At 44.0% G+C, this 22776-nt stretch overlaps 1 protein-coding gene across 1 annotated transcript in view; it reads right to left on the bottom strand.

Annotated features, from left to right (window-relative positions):
* Positions 1 to 22776, bottom strand: part of LOC142585987 (ATP-binding cassette sub-family A member 2-like) — a 275223-nt gene that overhangs the window by 19050 nt on the left and 233397 nt on the right. The window contains exons 44-47 of the mRNA XM_075697164.1: positions 20389 to 20530; positions 9071 to 9205; positions 3480 to 3583; positions 1324 to 1516 (exon numbers count right to left, since the gene is read on the bottom strand). Coding sequence (XP_075553279.1) covers positions 1324 to 1516; positions 3480 to 3583; positions 9071 to 9205; positions 20389 to 20530 — 574 coding nt within the window. The remainder of the gene's footprint in view (positions 1 to 1323; positions 1517 to 3479; positions 3584 to 9070; positions 9206 to 20388; positions 20531 to 22776) is intronic.

The raw sequence follows: 22776 nt of genomic DNA, 5'->3' as shown, positions 1-22776 counted from the left end.
ACCTTCGTGCATAGTGTTCACAGCCAGCGTTTCCCAATAAACATTATGGTTACATACACTCCAGTTGCCGGGAAGCATGAGAAGCAGTCAGGGATCTTTGAATGCTATTGCGCTCCACTCTTAAAGGCGAAGCTTAAGTGTCCTCCATCTTTTTACAGTCGGTCATTGTATCTAAAATATCTTTTTAAGTAACTTGGCATTGTTCAAATACTTTGATGACTCGGCATTCTTAATATAATTTAAATACTTTTCAGAGGACCTTGTACTCATTGTTTCAAGACATTCATAGAACATTCTAATTAATTTTAGTGAGCCAACACGCGACCAACCTATCTCAATGTTGCCGAGAAACAACATTCATTGTCTCTCAGTTTAATACACACCTCGTGCTTCTTTTGTAGCACATTTTCTTCTGCATCAGCAGCAAGGAAAAAATCTCAACAGGAAAAAAAAAACAGGAAAGAATAAAGTAGCACTAGAAAGCTTTTCTTTTAAGCTGTGAACCTTGCAACACACACACAAGGAATGAAAATGGACAGGATAGATGCTCAATTAAGACGCATTGTGTCTTTTTAGAATTCAAACCTATCACGCATCTCAACCTCCCTGCCAATAGCAACAACAAAAAGATAAAAAATCTGCAGAACAGCCAGAGTATTCATTCAAAGAACCTGAGCTATGTGAGCGAAAGCTTCCACAGCCTTTTTTTGAAACAAGGAAGGCGAGGGGGTGCACAACACAACTTGGGTCATGTAAAAGGTTGCACCTAAGCTCGAACCATCGTCTAAGCTACACTCGAGTAGGTAAACACTATTTTCTCCCACTCGCCCACACACTTAGGGTAGGCAAGACTATGCCCAAGTAAGTCAGCCTGTTTTCCTCTTTTCTTTTATGCACATGTAGTAGTACAAGAGCATTTTTGAAAGATGCCTGCTGGTGTTTTTGTCACATCTGTTAATTTTTGGAGCAATGACCATCTTTATGTGTGCATGAGGCAGGGGGCAGAGAACTGTCCATCTGGTATTGAAGCATTTCAGAGGAATTTTTTAGAATACTTTTTGTTATCATCATATGAGACTTGCTGTCACATTCCAATTGTGGGAAGCAATTTCTCCAGCAAACCAATAAATTTTTGTGGTAACATTGCTTTGTTTTGCTTTCTTTTCATTTATCTTGGGAGCATCTTACAAGTGACTAATTGCTTTCTTGAGATTTTGTACTTTGCTCAAATACTTTTCTGTATTCAGTATTTAGTGTTCTACTTAAATACATTTTTAAGTATCTCGTACAAGTCTGCTGTGCAGTTATTAGCGGTGAACTAACCTTGAGCATGGCATTATGGAAGACTCTGTGGAACCATGCAGCAATAGCATCATGGGATGTTCCTCTTGTTCTGACGGTAATACAGTAGCCCTCTCCAAAACGATTCTTCAGGTGCTGAATGCTGCCCAAACACTTGAAGTGGCCATTGACCATGATGGCCAACCTTGTGCACAGGGCTTCACACTCTTCCATGCTGCATTAGAAAAACTTGCATGAGGCTCCACTGCCACTGTGTAACTAATCAGTAAAAAAATGCTACTTGCTAAAATGCCATGGAAGCCAAAGTAAACATGCTTCTAGCACATTCATGGCTTGGTCAATACAGCTAATACAATATTTAAAAAAAACTAGCTCAGCAACTCTGAGTAGTAGCATTTACGACCATGGATGTGACTGCCACATGAACCTGTTTTTGCCATGCCACACATAAAAGCAGAGAAACATTTGAACAGGTACAACAATGCCCTCCCAAATATACAGCATGCAAGATGTTGAAAAAAAAAAAGAAACCAAGAAATAAAAATTTTGAAGATCCCACACACTGTGGGAATCAACATTATGTGAAGCATTTTACAGGTACCTGGCTATCTAGCATTGTTTGGGGTGGTGTAAAGCAATACCAGGTGGACCAACATGTTTGTGAAATTGAGTAGTTGTGCTTGTGGGTCATGAGCGTACAGGCCTGTCACGACAGCAGCACGACAACGACCACATTGAAGATGACTGTATAGCGACTACAGAGTCATTTCTATGCCGGCGATTCCAAGCAGGCTCATATGGCAATTGTTGGTTTTTACATAGGTAGCGGAAGAGCGTAAAGGAGAGAAACACAGATTCTGATGTCATCAGCGACTATGTGTTACAAAATCATACACATCTATGGCTGTGTCATGTAGTATATGTAAAACGATGATGGCATGTGTACTCCAGCGAAGATATCTTAATGCATGATTAACTTGGTGATCATGACAGCACAACGTCGCACAATTCACACGTAGCGCGCGGCAAAGAAAGTACTGAGGAAAGTGGGCCGGTTCTGGAGATAGGTCGGTCTAAATCAGTGCCTTAGAGCACGAGATGTCACAAAAAAAGAAGACGAAGTGGCACGGAGCACACATGCCGAGTGTTTCAAGGAACTGGCTCATTTTCGTATGAGAGAGGTATGCATGTGATCGTCGCCTAATGATTAGAGCACCGGGCTGCTGTGCTTGATGGCAAAGGTTCGATTCCACGGACAGTGACACATTATTTTCTTTTTATTAAAGCGAGGAGACAGGAAACTACCTACCTACTGCAAAGTTCCAAGAATGAGGCAAAAAGTGCTTTGCATTAAAAGCCTTTCTTGTCAACCTGTACATCACACCATACCCCTTTGTCCTTTGTGAGTGACACTATGTGCACTATATTTTAGTCTGAGTGGTGCACATTGCTGCAGTGAAGCTGGGAGGATGGTCCCACGCATTCACGAGTACAGGGATGAATAAGATGTCATGCAGTGGTGACCAAATCAAAAACCGCCACAATTAACTGCGTACAGCATGGCTGTGGCAAGGGAGCCCACATTCAGGAGAGAACAAATGGCTTGATAGTGAAAAAATTTTTGGATATTCCTGAAAAATTTGACAGCGAGACATTGTCTTCAGCAAAGGATATTATCAAAAGGTGCCAGCTTAGAGGGCGCCAGCAGCAAGCCATGCATAGACGTGGCTGATTTCGTCCTTCTTTAGTAAAAAACCAACAGGCTACCTTTCACACCTACTGCCATGAGACTGTTTCTCTCCGTCAGTGCAGTGCATACAACCTCTGCATACCTTCCCAGATATTTATTGACAAACTGTTGAAAAGAATTAGCCTCCCACACAGGGCTAGTAGGAGAGAAATTTCTATGGAAGTGTGTAGATCACGCAACAGAAGTAAATGTTATGTGTAAATAGGTGGGCCCCTTTTTTTGTTGTTTCATGAAGGTAAAATGTTCGTCTGCAGCCACCAGTCCCACTTAATTTTATCTTTTTATCAGCACAAAATTATGACACAAAATAATAATTCCCGAGGTAGCACATTCTAATTCAATGCAGATGGCAGAAGCCCAGTTAAGCGCCGTGTCATATCACAATCAGCCAAGATGAAAGAACACAGAACATGGAACATATTCTCACCTGTGAGAGGTGAGAATCACCGATCGGCCTCCTCGCACTAGGTCCTGAATGAGGTCCCACAGAAATCTACGTGTGTATGGATCCATGCCCGTGGTAGGTTCATCCTGCAAGACAAAATGTAGTAGTCAAGGTCTTACCCACTACTAACTAATACAAGTAGTAGTAGTATTAGTTTATTGTATTAAGGACAAAAAGGAGAAAGCAAAGGAAGGGCCATGACCACCATAACTTCCCAGAGGACACCTGAGCTGTCCCGCGGGTGTCCAAAAGATACAGGCTAACAGAAAAGTTAAGAGGAGAGAAAATTTACAATATATATTAAAGAAAATAGGAAAGAAATCGTTGTGTGAACTGATTACTTATTTTTTTTTTTCTGGAACTGCAAGAAAGTGACTGGCAGTTCTACAAATTATGGCAATTGCTGCACCTTATTTCTCTACTGAATGGCTTCATTAACTTGAACGACACACTGGCCTGGGAGTTGGTTGTGCAGAAGAGGTCGTACTCATCGAGGTGCTTCATTTAGTATACGAGTGTATTGTACAATCTACATTAAAGGAGTTCGGAAACGCTACTTGGGCTTGGTGAAAAAAAGTCTGAATAGAATACACTGCTGTGGACATCTCAGCCAAATTTTGTATTCGTGTGTTGCGTGTGGAGATTGCAAGCGGTTGCCTTTTGCTCAAACACTCTCTTTTCAACAGAAGCCTGCTCTCTTTTCGGGATGCCATATTTTGTCATATAGCAGATTCGCACAGGTGGCGGCCAAAAGCTGACATCAGTCAAGAAGGGTTTTTGGATCAGTGCGCTTCTTCCTACAGTTACTGTGTATATTCATTGACACAGCTTAATAAACAGGGTGAAAAGTAAGTGAAGATCTGCATTTTGAATTTTGATAGAAGTAATGCATTTCCGGAAGTACGACTATCATACTATTACCAACTATCGTCTTCAAAAGCTCGTCCGTGCCTGCCTGCATAGGAATGAAACTTTGGCCACACTGCTTATCAGTTTCGTAGCTGTTGGGTCTCGCTAATTTCGATTAGTTTTGAACACTCAACTAGCCTCAAACTAAGCGAAACTTAAGGTTAGACAAGACATATGCTTGCCAGCGCTAGCTTACTCCTGGCCGCTCCTGGCTAGACACATTGGCAGACTTCACTTCGTATTGAGCTATTGCACAAAATGTGCAATTTGGATGTGGCTACTATCAGTTAGTCAAGCTGGTGCAGGACAAAGCTGGTCCGCACCACTTAGCACAGCCAGACTGGAGCACATGAGCGCAAGCTTGCAATCCAGCCCTTTCGTGTGCATAGTTAGCCACCACAGTTGCATGTAGCTACATCTGCAGCGTAGCGCAGATACCGCGGCCGTTGTAGGGTGCCATGACAAGCGTGCTCGCTGAGCTCGCTGAGGACAACAGCGTGTTCTTATCAGTAGCTGTGGGTTATGTGACTCAAGACCCAAGCGCCAACACCTGATGAATATGTCCTGTTTGTCACATGTTAGCAAATAGGCCTTGAGCACATCACCTACAGGCCTTGAGCCTTGAGCCCGCAGACCTTGAGCTTGCACTCAAGCACGGTGCCCTCGAGGGGTGCTGCCATCAGGGTCGAAGTTTGTTACATTAGGAATCCTTTCAACTCGAATCCAGAGTGTGGCATCCTTCGCTTAGCTGATGTGCATGCTGCCGACATACTAGCATGAGGGAACATGAAGATTAAGTTTGTTTGGCCCTCGGAAATTGTGTGATATTTGTAAGGTTAACCCTTTGAGGGTCAATGATGTAAATATATGGTGCTGCGAACTAGTCCAAAATGGTTGATGCCGTATATTTACGGCGCCGTCTGTACGTTTAAAAAGCGCGCCAATTTCCTAACTTTTTCATTTATGTCATGTGCTGCCCTATGTGGGAATACAGGGAATTTTTTTCGCGCGCCTCCCTCTCTCGGTTTTCGTTACATGGTTTGTTTTAGCGCTAGTTCGCTCCTGCGCGTCTATATACTACCGCTCGCGCATTGGCGTGCAGGCGGGTGGGAGGCGGTTTGGGTTTTGTTCCGTGGGTGCTTTCGGCTTCTTGCGCTTGCAAAACTGATAGCTATCTCGTTACTAATCGCTCAAAGGGCGACCACTTGTTTCTCACTTGTTTAGTGCTCACAGGGGTGTGCACAGGAAGGGTGCTGCTGTGCATGCGTTTCCGTTGCTTTTTTTTCTTTTTTTTTTTTTGAGACTCGCAAAAACTAAATGCCTCTGTTGGCGATAAGATAAAGATTAGTGGAAGTTTTTCACACGTTTTGCTTTTTTGACAGGCACACAACTACACAGCTGTCTTGAGTGCGCGCACCTACGCAGTTCGATTACGCTATGGATGTACATATTAGTGTAAGAGCAGGAACATTTGAGTCTTGTGAAATATTCTCATGTGCGCATTTTCAAAGCCTTGAACTATAACAATGCATCGAAATTTTAATTCTTATAAGTTTATTTCCTTTTTTATTGTTGTTATTCATGAATGAAGAGTACATATATACCAACGCAAAATATTTTTCCTCACGTTACGGTTACCCAAAAAAAAATTACAGTAAATTTTTGTCGAAGTAAATTTCTAAAAAGAATTGGAATCTGCAATAAAAAAAAATCGACCCTGGGCAGTCGAACATGGCAAAAAATATCGACCCTCGAAGGATTAAGTTCGAAAGGAAATGTGATACAGATGTCACTTGGTGCTAGAATAGCTGCGCGTACCTATCTAGTACACTGTAGTATAGCAAAGGGAAGAGACATCATGAACTTAACCGTAAGCTGAGGAATAGCCTGTGAGTTTGGCGCATCGTAGGTGCCATAACTGCATGCCACGGTGACGTTCAGTAGCCGAAGCATTGTCGGCACCACTCTCTCTGCCGCAGCCTTCGCAGTGCAAAACATTGAAGGACCGGAAGCACGGCGAAATTCTGTGCGATTCTTGTAAAGATAAGTGTGAAAGGAAATGTGCTGCTCATGTCACTTGGTGGGAGAATAGCCAACATGGTGACCACAGGCAATCTTTGATTGCCAATAACTCCGCTTCTGCTGAACACATTGAAGTACTTTCTAAGGCAAAGTGCTTCTGAAATAGTCTGTTTTAACATCAAATGCATTTCTCTACTTCGATAAAAGGCATTTCAGGGCCCCTTTAAAGCAATGAACAGAGCTATACAATCAAACCTCATTATAACAAAGTTGCACCTGACATGAAACTAGCTTCATTATATCCGATATTCATTAAAAGAATGCACACTGACATTGGCACACACACACACAAAAAAAATGCGATCGGGTCAGTGCAAAAAAAAAAAAAAAGAATGCAAGCATGGTACCTCCAATGGGCCAGAAAAGGCTTTCTGGAGCTTTCGATGGCCTGCCGGTGGCTTGCCATTTTGACACATGGCACAGGAATGGCAGTAAATTACATACACATGCTTTTCACGATTACTAATATGTAACCATGCAATTGGTGTAAGCAACATGGGAATGGCATGTTGGCTTGCTGGCTGCAGTCTAACCAAGCCCAGTTGGTGGCCAAACCAAGCAAGCGCATCCAAAATATGTCATTTCAAGGTGCTTTTGCCAAGTACAGTCGCTGACCAGGGGGCCACATGCATACTGAAACTCCACTATTACGGCCGTCAGTCCAGCCCATGCATGCAAACTCAAGCTCAATCGCTGATGAGGTCTATGGATATAAACGCCGACGGTGAGCTTCCTGTGATGGTTTGTCACCAGCCACTTCACCGGCCATCATCCAATTTTCATCACAGCTGTATTTCTTAGCCAGTGCAACTTTGTCTAGAGTTGGCAACAGAAATTGCCGATTGGTGCTAAGCCAACATGGTGGCAACTTTATTCATGCTTAAAGGGGCACTAAAGGCAAGTATTAAGTCCACATGGACTGTTAAAATGCTGCTCCAGAAACCTTGCAGTGCTTGTTTTGTGCCAAGAAAAGAATTAGCTTAAGAGAAAATCGCATTTCAAGTGTCCGCATACCTTTAGCGCAATTCAAAATGCCTGCCCCTGAGCGAGGGAATGGCAACATTGCATACGCCATCGCTGCCCTTTACTGCTGCTGGTGAGTAAAATGGGGCCAAACAGATGGCGCTACAGTTTTTTATGCAAAATGCAAATGCCCGGCCATGGAGAAATCGAGCGAATTGCTATTTCCAGTTGAATAATGAATTGAGAAACATAGCTTCAGGAACTCTACAGCTTCAAAGGAGCTGTATTCGACTACTGTGGATGACAATTAGTTTCATGAACTCGTACTGTCTGTGATATTCTGTTCACAACTGTCACAGCACAGCCATTATTATTTTCTGAGCGTCAGTTGCACCGCATAATAGTGTCCTCTTTACCACTTTTTGAGAACAACACAGTTGCATGAAAAGAAATTTTAGAGTACTACATAAAAAAAAGAAAAAGAAAAAAGAACTTGCTTTTAATAGCTTCATTATAACTGGGGAAGCACACAAGCCATTCAGCCTAATATAACCTGTAAAGACGTCTCTATGAACCAAGAATCATACTATTTTGCGTCAAAACGTAAAGTAGCATGCAGGAAAATACACAGAGGAGGAATGCAATTCAGTTTTCACTGGGTCTCTCCTACAGGATTACATAAAGTAACAAGAAGCTTAAGCATAACCTTACTAGTAGCAATGAGTAAATAAATGACAATTAAGTGCAGCTATAACAGAAATAATAAGCAGCCAAAGAGACTAACATAAGCATAGCATAACCTGCTGCGGTGGCTCACGGACTATTACATTGTGCTGTTGGGCATGAAATCATGGGATGGAATTCAGGCTACAGAACTGTATCACAATAGAGGTGAAACGTACAAATGCTCATATGCTTCAATTTAAGTGCACGGTGAAATCCCAGATGGTTGAAATAAATCTGGAGCCCTCCACTGTGGCATTCATCAGTGCCCACAATGCAGATTCGAGACATTAAATCTAGTGATCAAATATTGAAGTGTAACACACAAAATATGGCTGAATACTTTCATGGTAAAGAGTAGACTCAAAATGCAGCTTATAAAATATTTTTTAAAATGGTTACAGCATCTACATGAATTAAATACACAAACTGATATACTGTGAACCGACATACCAAATAACTCCTAGATAATGGGCAAAGCAGCAATAAATTAAATATTTTTTTCTGCTTACACACATACCAAACAGGTGTCTTTAGAGACCCTTTACTAGTATACACATATATTCACATACACATATTGTCATTATATTAACTGTTTCCTCCTGCAGGCAATGTGCTCATTTCAGTGCCTTAATGTTTTATAGATTTATATACTTATTTTTGTGTAATGTCATGCGGCCATTTCTCAAGAACTGCTATAGTCCTCACAGCCCTCACACTCTCTCTTGCACTCAAAATTCGCACAAAGGTACCATTTCATGGTGCAATTTAATATCATGTCCAGGTGCAGTACTTGCCTGTATCATACATAATAAATTGGAAACTACAAGCTCCAAAACAAATGTTTCATACACTATTGAAGCTAGTCGCTATGAAGTATTTTTGCAAGAACTGACTAGATATATAATTGGCGGTCCTCCAAGTAAAGCAATGGCTGTAGACAACTTGCGCTTGTTGCCACCACTGTATGTTCCCACCACACGGTCAGCATATGATGTCAGTCCAAGCTTCTGCAGAGTCCATTCAATAACCTGAAAAAAGATTTTGGAACAAAAGAAAAGTTACAAACAAGCAAATAAGGTTATGCTGTGGTATGCAAAAGAACTTCACAGATTACCAAAATTTATTCAACCAAATGGCAAAAACATAAAACGAGTGAAAATGGTCACTAAGCATACTACTACCTACCTATGTTAAATAGGGTCTTTGAATTTCCCTTATTCAGAGACATAAAATTCTCTCTGGCAACACAAAATCTGTTCTCTTTACTCACTTTATGCCAGTTTTGAGCAACAAATTTATAATCAAATAACTACCTGACTTGCATGGACACATAATTGAAGTATGCACTAAATTGGTGTGTACTTCAAGTATAGTACAGTGGTATATAGTAAGTATAGTAAGTTAAGGTACAATAAGATATCTTCCCTACATGAGTCACATGATGGCTAAGGATAGTTAGACATGACAACCTATGACCAGAGAGCACTAGTGCACTGTCACCACTGCTGCTGGTGAGTGGGAAAAAAAAAAAAAAGACTATGTTAATTACATTCAGCTTTGGGACAACTGTAAGCATAGACTTGTGTGGTACACTTTGGTTAGCTGCGCACAGCTCACCCTATAGAGCATGTTTTTCTAGCTCCCAGAGTTCAGCCTCCGAATGGGCAAATGCTTGCTTGCATTCTTTACTTAAAAGTTCAGTTGAAGATGTGCTATTTTCTAGCATAGCCTCTATGAGGAACTTGCCATTTGCAACATCACATGTTGCTTATTAGTGCAATAAATGTCTTTTGAGCCAGCAGTTATTGCCAACTCCTCCTTCGTTCCTGTGAACATGTCCTGTCACAGTTGCCTTGCACCACACAGTGCTTGTGATCACAAGATGGGGGATGACATTTGCAAGGCAGCTGCTCTGCTCTCAAATCCCTCAGCCTTAAGCCAGTTCTACATCGCAAGCCTCTTGTTTACCGCAGTAATGCATTAACCCTCTTCTCCATGATTAGTCTGTAGTGTGTAAATGCCCAGAAGAGTTAGCTGTCTCAGTGGAACAAGCCACACATACTTGACGAGGAAGATCCCCTATGTGAAATAGCATGCCAGAAATAAACATGTAGTCATAAATATATATGTCTTGTTTTAATATAACACTGAAAAAAAAAATCAGGGTTGCGCACCTAACCTCAGAAAGAAAGAAAAGAAAGATAAAATGAGCACTCTTTCCCTATGCCTGTAATAATGTAGGTAACTCAAAATAATCATACGTAAGTAAGGGCTCTGCATTCGCTGATATAATGTTTAATGCTTTAAATCAGTAGCCCGACTTTAAAAAATTAATTCACTGTGGTTACCTACACAAGATGATTAAGAATGAGGTATGCCTGCACAAAACATGGCATTTTGCATTGCATAGAAAGCTGTGAGAAATACATGACAGCTCCCAATGCAGAGTTTAGCTTCTTTCTGCACACCTCGGAATGAAAACTTCGATGAGTACTTTGACAAGCAGTTTAAGCATTCAAATGTTCATAGCTCTTGTGATCTTTTTATACATAAGCAAGTAATATTCACATCACTGTGAAGGTACAATAACATGAGGTCTCAAATGTTCCAGTTAACACTACTTTATTTGCATATTTTGTATGCATTTCTTTATTCATGAGATCATTTCATCTGTATTTAAAGAGTTCGAGTGTACTTAAGCAGGGTGTGATGATGATGTCATCTTAAAGATTTTTCTCCAAGCGCTGCTTTCACAGTGACAATGCTGTAATTTGCTACGATATTGACACGTGTACTTGTTTATCGAGTGACCGCTTTTCACCATCTAACAAATGTTATCGCTCAGCGCAGGATGCGCCTGCATGTATTGGAAGTTTCTGGAATGTTATCGATGGTTCTATCCATCGTTTGTTGTCAACGAACCTTGTGTAATCTGATTGCATGTATGCATAACACGATGGTGTAGAACTTTCTGGAAGAGACACGGGCACCAGTGATTACTCGGCAATGTTTAATGGTTCATGTATACAAGCCAACGTGCTTGACCTGCTGATCAGATTTTTGTCGGTCGCCAACTGTGTTCGCTGCTTTCATTGTGCTTTGAGTGTAGCCTGTTTTTGAGGGCACAGCTTCGCCCAATAAAACACTAGTTTTGCCATTCACAGTTTTGCTGCTTTCTTCACCCAGAATCCTGGCTGGAGACTTACGAATAAATCGCGACTTTCAACAACTGGGACTCGATGACAAGCTGCGGCATGTATACTTCGCCTTAGAAGACGCTGCCAGAATGTGGTTTGAGAACTGGGAGTCGGCCCTGACCACACGGTTCCTGTTCTGTAATGGCTTCCTGCTGAACTTTACGAGCGTTGTGTGCAAGGAACGGGCCCAAGCTATGCTAGAGGCCAGAGTACAACTACCCAACGAGAACATTGCGATCTTCATCGAGTACATAAGCACCTGCTCCTCCACGCTGATCCAGATATGCTCAAGGAGAAAAAAAATCGGTACCTCATGCGTGGTGTAAAGCAGGAGCTCTTCGCTGGATTGATATGCAACCCGCCCAGGACTGTTGCTGAATTTGTTTCCAAAGTCAAAACCATTGAGAAGACACTCGATATGCGGACAAGGCAATATACCTGCCAAAACTACACCGACGTTCAAGCACTCAACAGTCACAACATGCGAGAGACCATCAGTGTGGTCATTTGCGAGGAACTGCAGAAGCTCTTCCCAAGTTCGCAGCCTCAAGTGGCCTCAATCACCGACATCTTCAAAGAAGAGGTTCAGCGATCACTTAAGGTTACTGAAGTGCCACCGCTATCGCCACAGCCTCAGTCGGAAGCGATGACATACACTGCTGTCACTCGCCACCATATTCCGCCTCCGCGCCCGTGCCAGGGCCCTATGACACTGCGATTCCGTTGCCAGACACCGCCATCGCCGCTGCTGCCACCTCGCCCACCTGTCAGCAAGCGAAACGCCCCGAGGAAGTCAGACATTTGGCGCGACCCCGACCACCACCCACTCTGCTAACATTGCGGGGAAGCCGGCCATGTGTACTGCCGATGCCCATACCATGACTTGGGACTGTGAAGGTTTGCCGACAATGTGCTGCATCCACAGCTTGAGGAGCGCCCTTGTGACATCGCCAACTACCTCACTGCCACTCAGTGGAGTTCTCGACAACTATTCCGTACGCCGTCGCCAGGCCGCTACCTGTCCCCGCAATGACAACCATACACTGGCCCAGCCCAGGGTCGGTCTGCAAGCCCATATGTTCCTGTTTGTCGAACTGACAAAGATCCTCTGCCGCTGCCAAAGAAGCCAAAAAGACTATCTCGATGATGTATCAACGAGACGCCGCCATCCCAATGAAGCCTAGAAGCAAAGAATACGCCGACGACGCGACGTCCTAGCCCCACGTCAACACGGCATAGCCGAGATCCGACGCCAAGACCCAACTGCAACGCAAGACAAAGAACCACCGACCTTGACATACTTCTTGACGGCCATGCAGTCACCGCCTTAGTGGACACAGGAGCCAACAACTCCATCATGAGTGGACCTATCGCCGCCCAGTTGAAGAAAGTTAAGATTGCGTGGGAAGGCCCTCGAATTCAGACCGCTGGAAGACACCTATAACACCAAATGGAATGCGCATGACAAGAATTACCGTTTATGACCAGACATTACCCTACTACCACCTTCGTTATCCTCCAACAGTGTTCACGTCTTTCTCAGCATGGACTTCCTGAACCAATGCAGCACAATCAATGACCTGAAGTCAAAGTCAATAACGAAGATCAAGTGATACCGCCAGAGAGTGCTCATAGTCACCATGCCTTGAGTGCACTTGAGGACCAAGTCAGCATTCCACCTCGCTCCAGCATTGTCATCTCCATCGGCAGTGAAACACCCGCAGACGTAGAAGGCATCATCAAGGGCGACCAACATCTACTGCTCGACCGTGAAATTTGCGTCGCAAGAGGGATTGCTCGACTGCACGGAGGGAAAGCGAAAGTGATGCTGACAAACTTCAGCCACCAATTCAAGCACATCAACGAGGGCACGGCGATCGCATACATCAAGGAAATTGTGGAAACCAACAACGCGTTTGACCTCTCGGATTCTGCTGCATCTGCCCCGACGACCACAGTTCCCTAACCAGACTTTGACATAAATCCAAGTCTCCCCGTGAGTGAGCAGCAACAGCTCAGAAGTCTTCTTTGACGATACAAAGACTGCTTTTCGACGTCATCGAGGACTTGATGAACACCAATTGCAAAGCATCGCATAATAACTGAAGAATCTGCTCGAACACTATGCCAGAGCCCTTACCGAGTGTCAACTTAAGAATGTGAAGCTATAAGGCAACAAGTCAACGAAATGTTGCACGACAACATCATCCAGCCATCAATACGCCCGTGGGCATCTCCTATAGTTTTGGTGAAAAAAAAGGACGGAACCCTGCGTTTCTGCGTCGATTATCATAGACTGAACAAGATCACGAGGAAGGACGTATACCCCTTCCCACGGATAGACGACGCATTGGATTGGCTCTGCAATGCTAAATACTTCTCGTCAATGGATCTCAAGGCTGGCTACTGGCAAAATGAAGTCGACGAGTGGGATCGCGAAAAGACTGCCTTCATCACGCCAGATGGCCATTATGAGTTCAAGGTCGTGCCATTCGAACTCTGCCTGGTGCCTGCAACGTTGCAGCGCATGATGGCCACGGTGTTAGCATGGTTGAAGTGGCAAACCTGCCTCGTCTACTTGGACGACGTTGTTTTTTTCTGCAAGTTTCGACGAGCACTTGAGACGCCTTGAAAGAGTGCTAAAGACAATCAAGTCTTCCAGACTCACTTTGAAACTGCAAAAGTGTCCCTTTGCGTATGAAGAGCTGCTGTTCCTGGGACACGTTATCAGCAAGTCTGGAGTACACCCCGACCGGCACAATTTGGCTGCCATCGCGAAGTTCCAGCAGCCCGTCAACAAGAAGGCAGTGCATAGATTCCTTGGCATGTGCACCTACTACAGACGCATTGTCAAGGACTTTTCACAATCACTGCGCCGCTGACACATTTAACTAAATGTGATGTCAAGTTCAACTGGGAAACGCCACAGGCCGACGCATTTCAAGAACTCGACAACGCATGTAGTCACCACCGGTACTTGCGCGCTTCGACAAGGACACCGATACTGAAATCCACACTGACGGCAGTAGCGTAGGCCTCGGTACTGTCCTAGTCCAGGGGAAAGATGGACTTGAACAGGCGATAGCTTACGCTAGCCGGTTGCTGTCAAAAGCGGAAGGCAATTTTTCTACGACCGAAAAGGAATGCCTCGCCATTATTTCAGCTACAGCATAATTCTGCCCTTACCTCTATGGCAGGCCATTCAAAGTCGTCAGTGACCATCACGCATTGTGTTGGCTAGAGAACTTAAGGGACCTTTCAGGGCACCTGGCGTGGTGGAGCCTCAGACTGCAAGAATATTACATCATTGTAATCTACAAGTCCAGATGAAAACACTCTGATGCCGACTGCCTATCCCGTGCTCCCATTGACCCTTTGCCGCAAGACGACAAGGATGACGACGCCTTCCTTGGAATAATAAGCGCGGAAGACTTCGCTGAACAGCAATGAGCAGACCCGGAGCTAAAAGGCCTCATCAAGTATTTAGAAGAGAACACCGACGTTGTCCCTAGGGCATTTAAGCGAGGATTGTCTTCGTTTTCGCTTCAAAACAACCTACTCGTAAAAAAGACCTTCTCACCAGTCCGCACCAGCTACCTTCTTGTTGTTCCCTCAACACTCCATCCTGAAGCATTGACGTCCTGAAGTACATGACAATCCTAACACTGGGCACCTCAGATTTTCCCGGACGCTATCAAGGACACAGGAAAGGTATTACTGGCCGCACCTGACCGCTGACGTCACCGTTATGTCAAGACCTGCCGACACTGTCTGCGACACAAGACGCCACTGACAAGGCCAGCGGGATTACTACAGCCGATCAAGCCTCCTTGCCGACCATTTCAGCAGATCGGGGTGGATTTGTTGGCACCCTTTCCGACATCAACATCCGGAAATAAGTGGATTGTGTGGCGATGGACTACCTCACCCACCCACTTCGCTGAAACTAAAGTTTTGCCGAAAGGTAGCGCAGCCGAAAAGGCGAAATTCTTTGTCAAGAACATCCTGCTGTAACATGGTGACCCAAAAGTCCTCATCACCGATGGAGGAACAACCTTCACAGTAGACCTCATGCAAGCGATTCTGCAATACAGCCAGACAAGCCAGAGGAGGAAAACTACCTACCACCCGCACACGAATGGTCTTACAGAGCGCCTGAACGAGACCCTCACAGACATGCTAGCAATACAGTTGAACTCACTTATAACGATACCGGTTTTAACAATTATCGGTTATAACAATGAGAAGCTGCTGCACCGTCAACTTCTGTATGTTTTCCATGGTGAAAGAACCCGCTTACTGCAATGCCCCGATGCCGCATTATCATCTATAACGATGAAGTCTGGCTGCTGGGTGTCCAAGCCGAAAGGTAATGTAATGCGAAATCCTTGAAAAGAAAAAAAAAGAAAACGAGAAATTCGAGCCGCTGCATGATAGGCCGCTGCTTTAACAGCCACTGCACGTTCGTTTTCCAGTCATCTCCGCGCGCCTCTCTCCTGTCACGCTTCCACCCCTCCGAACACGAATGGGCTGCGCTCATAGCTCTAAGCCACCCCACCCTGAAACACGAATGGACTGCGCCAACTGCGCTGCCTGCAGATTGCTCGCATGTTGCTCGCTGGCTTTTCATTCAGCACAGTTCTGCTAATAGCTTATTCGCTCGCATTCATCTTTGTTGGTTGCGTCAAAATCGTTCCTGGCCACGCGGCTTCTCAGCCTCGTTTGACCAACATTTGGTTTGACTCGCCGGTGTAATGGGACATGGCTGATACGCCCCCTGATCATCAGCAATGGACGATGTTGTCGGTGAAAAGAAAGTGCACGGCTATAGATTTGGAGATGATGTGGTAGAGCAAGCTGCCTCAACGTTGTCCTCACAGCAGGCCCAGCAGATGATTCAGTCTCTCCAGGGCTTTGTTTTCGTTAGGAACCTTCCGCTGCACTACGTGGAGCACCTGGATGCCTTGGAGAAGGATGTCGGCAAGCTTCGCGTAAAGCATGCAAGGCTGAAGGACATAGGGTTTTCTCGTGCAAGCCTGTGAGAAGTAGGTGGCAAGATGCTTGTGGCGATCTCGCCTCAGTGTTTCTTCTGTATTTCTCAAGCTGACAGGCTGCCGCGGCAGTCTCCTCGCAATTTTGAAAAGGCCCCTTTTGGGGGCACGAAAGCGATGCCTCAGCGGTGCTCGCATATCGCTTGCCACCCATGACCCCTCTGCAGTTGTTATAGCAGTGCCGGAGCGCCTAGGAAACAGCTAAACGAGTTAACAGAATCAGCAGCCAGATGGAGGAAAGTGATGGGAGGGGCACTGGCCTCGCCACCATTATGGTTTTCTCACATCAGGTCTGTCATCCTCCTATTTTGATTTTTTCATGCAACCTGGTTATAACAATTATCGGTTATAACAATGGAATTTTCATGGCACTTGAATATTGTTATAAGTGGGTTCGACTGTATACGTCGATGTCAAGCACAAGACCATGGGATGAGGTCCTGCAGTACGTAACCTTTGCTTACACACGGTGGTGCAAGAAACAACACAGACAACACCATTCAAGCTGGTTTACAGTAGCAACCCTACGACGACTCTCAATGCCATGTTGCTGCATTTCCTCGATGAAAAAAATGTCGATGCCGCCGCTCATCTACAGCGCATTGAAGAAGCCCGACAGCTTGCCCACCTGCGCATCAAGAACCAGCAGAGGACCGACAGCCAGCACTACAATCTTCGACGACGCTATGTGGAATACCAGCCCACTGACCGTGTTGGGGTTTGGATCCCGATACGCCGATGAGGACTTAGAGAGAAGCTTTTATGCCACTCTTTCAAAGCCTACAAGATCATCCGACACGTTGGCACACTCAACTATGAGGTCGTGCTAGATGGCATTTCACTATAGCAGCGCTGCCACTCACAACCTGATATAGTCCATGTTGTGCGACTTAAGATATTCTAGCAGCGCTAACGAACTTTGGGACTTTGCATAGCTGAGCTTTGGACTTCCTTTCGACTTTGCTACTTTGGACTTTGTTTCTTTCTTGTTTTGTCACTTTTTCTCAGTAAGTGTGCATTTGTTTTTCATTCTCCATTTATGTTTATAGCGTCGGGACGATGCTTTTTAAGAGGGGGGTATTGCCATGTGTACTTGTTTATCGAGTGACCACTTTTCACCATCTAACAAATGTTGTCGCTCAGCGCAGGTCGCGCCTGCATGTATCTGAGGTTTCTGAAACGTTATTGATGGTTCTATCTGATCTCTGTTGTCAACAAACCTTGTGTAATCTGACTGCATGTGTGCACGACGTGAATGGCGTAGAACTTTCTGGAAGACACGCAGGCACCATTAATTACTCTGGAACATTCGATGGCTCATGTATAAAGGCCGACGTGCTCGAATCGCTGATCAGATTTTTTGATGACCGCCGACTGTGTTCACCGCTATCGTTGTGCTTTAAGTGTAACTTGTTTTTGAGGGCCACAGGTTTGCCCAATAAAACACTAGTTTCGCCATTCACAGTTTTGCTGCTTTCTTCAACGTCATTACCACGTGCCAATATTGACATGTGTACTTGTTTATCTTTATCGGGTGACCACGTTTCATTGCCTAATAAATCTTATCGCACAGTGCAGGACGTATCTGCATGTATTGGAAGTTTCTCGAATGTTATCAATGGTTCTATCCGCTATCTGTTGTCATCGGACCTTGTGTAATCTGATTTCATGTATGCGTGACGCAAATGGTGTAGAACTTTCTGAAATACACGCGGGCACAAGCGATTACTCTGGAACCTTCGATAACTGATGCACAAAAGCCGATGCGCTTGACCCGCTGATCAGATTTCGATGGTCACCTACTGTGTTCGCCGCTATCGTTGTGCTTTAAGTGTAGCTTGTTTTTGTGGGCACAAGGTCGCCCAACAAAAGTTAGTTTCGTCATTCACACTATTGCTACTGTGTTCTTTACCGTCACTACTACTTGACAATATGAACATACACCGGTCTAATGCAGCCAAAGCAAGGTGAGCAACCACAGCACAGCATATGTCACCATGCTGACATGAGGTGGACCAATCATATGGAGCAACACATCTTACGGGGCCGCCCCACCTGAAGTGAGCCAAGCTTTCAAAAAGAAACTTCTACTGTACAGAAGAATAAGACTATTTTTTTATATATTTCACAGTTTCCTTATAAAACTTAAAGTATTCTTTCAGTCCTATTAAACTAGGAAATTAGTCAAGCTTAATTAGCTAGTTAATTAAAATATTTTTTTTTCATTCAGACTCTTAAATTCTTGTAGATCATCATGGAAAACATTTCATTAAATTTTTGTATCCTCCATATAGTACTTTTTCTCCATGTCAAGTGGAAAGTGTGTGAAAGCAAAAATTTGCCTTATGATGGCCAGCTACAATGCACTGTGACAGTACTGCTTTCAAATGAACAGCAAACAAATGAGTCCAATGCTCTGCCTGATTCAAGGAATACCATCAAAGGATCTCTGATTGTTGTTGGCCAATAACAATATGTCATAGCTGTCATAAGTATGTCATAGCTTCAGTCTCAAAAGTTGCTTATAAGCATCATGAAGTGGTTCAGTTTTATTATGCACTGTGATGCACTGAAGCACTGGCTGACAGGAATGCAGTGGCCACAAGCACAATCAAACCCCTCTGGTCCATTAAGGCCACCAGATTAGACTAATCAGGTTTATTTATTTGCAGTACATTTAAGGGCAGTCCAGAGGAAGTGTAGAAGCCAGCTGCTGCTGGGAAGAGATCAGATTTTAAAAAAAAATTTTCCCTGAGCACCCATATTTTTTGGGATACATATGCACTTTATTAACATTAGACAGTGGGAGAGGAGAAGAAAGGAGGTTAGGGTGGCCACTCTGGAGCTATTGCACAGGCACTGACTTAATTGGCTGTGCTTGCAATTTATGGCATCTTCTGCTGCCACAAAAAGGCAGCGCCGCTACCATCACAATTTCTTTCTTGCATGCATTTTTTTTAAATATTGTGCCGCCCCTTCAACACCTTTAAAACTTTTTTTGCAAACAGAATTTTTTTCATAATACTTGGCACAACATTCGAAAAGCCATAGAATATGCCCAATTTTGTAAACTTGGCAGAAAATTCTGAAGGGCTGGCAGGTATGCTATCCGTGCTCATACCGTGCTTAGGTCTCTCAAATGATATTTCATGAGACTAAGATGATGGGTTCCACAAATGCTAACTCATTCAAAACTCTGGTTCACACAAACACATGCATCTTTTTTTGAGCTACTATTGACAGAGCTGTCTTTGATATCACAAAGTTCAAGATTGCCTCTGGTGCACTGTACCCATGACTCTCCTCAAGACCTGAGCCCACTGAAAACAGTCACACACCTCATATCATTCAACAAAAGAATGCAAAGCAGAAGGGCAGAAAAGCAAAACTGACATAAGATGGTGCCTATGAAACAGGGAACCACTAATGGATGGTCTCAAAGCAGTGCAAGCCAGCCTTGTTATGAAATGCATAACATATTACAGGAACAAAAGTACCAAAATATTTAGTCCTGATGCAAAATATGTAATGGAAATCATTAAAGCATTATAACATATAATTTGTGTCCATACAAATACCATGGAGACATTAAAATAAAGTGACAGTATGACATCAATCTTAAGTGACCTAATTAACACATAAAATGGCTGGTGAAAACAATGGCAGCAAAGTAGCCTCTCAAGACAAATGCATGCTGTGCATCTCAGCATCAAATTACAAAAATAAAGGCAAACACAAAGTACTAGGAAAACAAGGATTGTAGCTGAAAGGCATACAGGCTTTTGTGCAACAGAACAAGCAATGATGCCAAAAAGAAATAAGCACAATGCTGCTTGTGTCTGCTTCTCTGTCCTTAAACTTTGCAGTACAAAATGAAAAGCAAGAATGTTCAGAAGTTCTGTATGCTGAAGTAACTTCATGCTTCAAAAACAATTTTCTTTTTTCAAACATAATATGTGCCACCTTGTTTTCCTCCTTCACTGGGATACCACGAAACCTTGAGTACAGTCTCAAGTGCTCCTTGGCTGTAAGTTCGTCGTAAAGAGCATCAAACTGGGGACAATAGCCAATGAACTGTTGTGCTTTGTTCAGCTCACGTGAGACACTGCAAGAAATGTGGAGCATAGTTTTAATCATGAGGCACACCTGTAATGCATCGTAAGAGAACATAGGGGGAGGGGGGGATGCAAGTACATGACTGTAACTGGGATTAGCTACTAAAATAAATAATGATAACAGTATGCAGTAACTTCCTCCTTAACCACGACAATCCCTCCTGTAAAACCTTATGAACAGGAATGGTGAAGGATTCAATATTTGCAAGCAAAATATGCATGTGGAGCTTGTGAGCACTCTGTGCAGTCATGTCAACATACAGCGTCCATTATGAAAGTTGCATGCAAGACTTTATTATGACGCGACTATCCATGTCAGCGTGGTAAAACTGGTCAGGAAATGTGGCAAGGGTTCTGCCCTACACATGTCCACATTAGTGGTAGATGGGATAGTGACCATGGATGTGCAAACACACGAGGTCTTCACGAGGCTTGTGCCGAAAGTGTTGACGGAAGATCAGAAAGTACGTCGAGTTTTGCGCTGTCAGGAAGTGTTGGATTTGATTCAAAATGAGCCGGACTTTCTTAACTCTGTCGTAACCAGAGACGAATCCTGGATGTTCGAGTACGATCCAGAATCGAAAAGGCAGAGCAGAGAGTGGCACACAAAATCATCCTTCCGCCCCAAGAAAGCGCAAACGACCAAGTCTCGCATCAAAACGATGCTCATTGTTTTCTTTGACGCTCGAGGGATCATCCATTTTGAGTTTGTACTGCAGGGAGAAACTATCAACTCAGCCTTTTAGCTGGAGGTGCTCAAGAGATTGAAACACCGAGTCGTGCGCATGAGGGCTGACATCAAAGACACGGTCAAGCTCCACCATGACAATGCCTGCGGCCACATGTCCTTCATTGTTACCAACTTTTTAGCCCTGGCCCCTAACCCCCTTGTAGTCCTGACTTGGCTTCGTGTAACTTTTTTTGGTTCCCCGACAGAAGAGAGTGCTGAAAGGAAAGCATTGGGAGACCGCGGAAAACATCCAAAAGCATGTTACAGCATTCCTGAGAGACATTGCCACCGACGACTTTCAGGGTGCCTTCCTGGCATTGCAGACACGTCTCCGCAAGTGTATTCGTGCAGGGGGAGAGTATTTTGAAGAATTTTAACCATTTGTACAGGTTCGCTCAATAAATCTATTTTTCCCAGAAAATGCGCATTACTTTCATAATGGACCCTGTATATACGACACTTAACCTCTGTTTGAATGGCAGACTGACAACATATCTGAAACAATATGGCTGTGTTGAATAGAGAAAAACTATAGTATATTTAAAAGTGGTTCGTAGTTTCAAGTAACTATGGTAAAATATGAACTATTTTCTCGGTGCCCATTGCGGAAATATCTTTGTAGCTGTCATAATGACTCAGAATATATAGTGAATATCGAAATACCCCTTAACCCTTTGAGGGTCGACGCCGTAAACATACGGCGCCGCGAATAGGTCCGAAAATGGTCGATGCCATATATTTACGGCGCCGTCTGAACGTTTAAAACGCGCGCTAATTTCCTAACTTTTTCTTGCCTGGCATGTGCTGCCACTATGTGAGAATACATGGAATTTTTTTCTCGCGTCTCTCTCTTTCGGTTTTCGTTGTATAGTTTTTTCTTCCTCCGGCGCGTCTGCTACCGCTCGCGCATTGGCACCCTCGCGGGCGCGCGGCGGTTAGTTTTGGTTTAGTTTCGCACGCGCTTTCGGCTTCTTTCGCTCGCAAAACTGATGGCTATCTCGTTCTTATCACTCAAAGGGTGGCCGCCTGTTGCTCGTTTGTTGCTCCCAGGGGTCCGCATACGAAGGATGCCGCCGTGCATGCGTTTCCTTTTTTGGCACTTTATTCAGAAGTTGCCTCCCACGGCTGCTCACGGAAGCAGTCCCCAGAGTAGGTGCCACGTCTGCGCCAACACCACTAGGCAGCAAAAACGTCGCAAGGGCACAAGGTACATGTGCGCTGAGTGCAACAAACCGCTCTGTGTGGAGCCATGCTTCAAGGGCTACTACACGCTGAAAAAATATTAGTGCAAGAGGAACATTTGAGACTTGAGAAAAATTTTCGTGTGCGCATTCTTCTTGTGTATTTTTCTCGTGTGGACATTGTGTATAACAATGCGCCAATTTTTTAAAAAATTCTTATAACACTATTTGCTATTTTTTATTGGTTTTCATGAATAAGCAGTACATATATGCCAATTCAAAACATTTTTTTCTCACTTTACGGTCACCCTATAAAAATTACGGC

Source organism: Dermacentor variabilis, chromosome 1, assembly GCF_050947875.1.
Source record: "Dermacentor variabilis isolate Ectoservices chromosome 1, ASM5094787v1, whole genome shotgun sequence".
Lineage (NCBI taxonomy): Eukaryota > Metazoa > Arthropoda > Arachnida > Ixodida > Ixodidae > Dermacentor > Dermacentor variabilis.
This window is presented reverse-complemented; position numbering and strand designations above follow the sequence as displayed.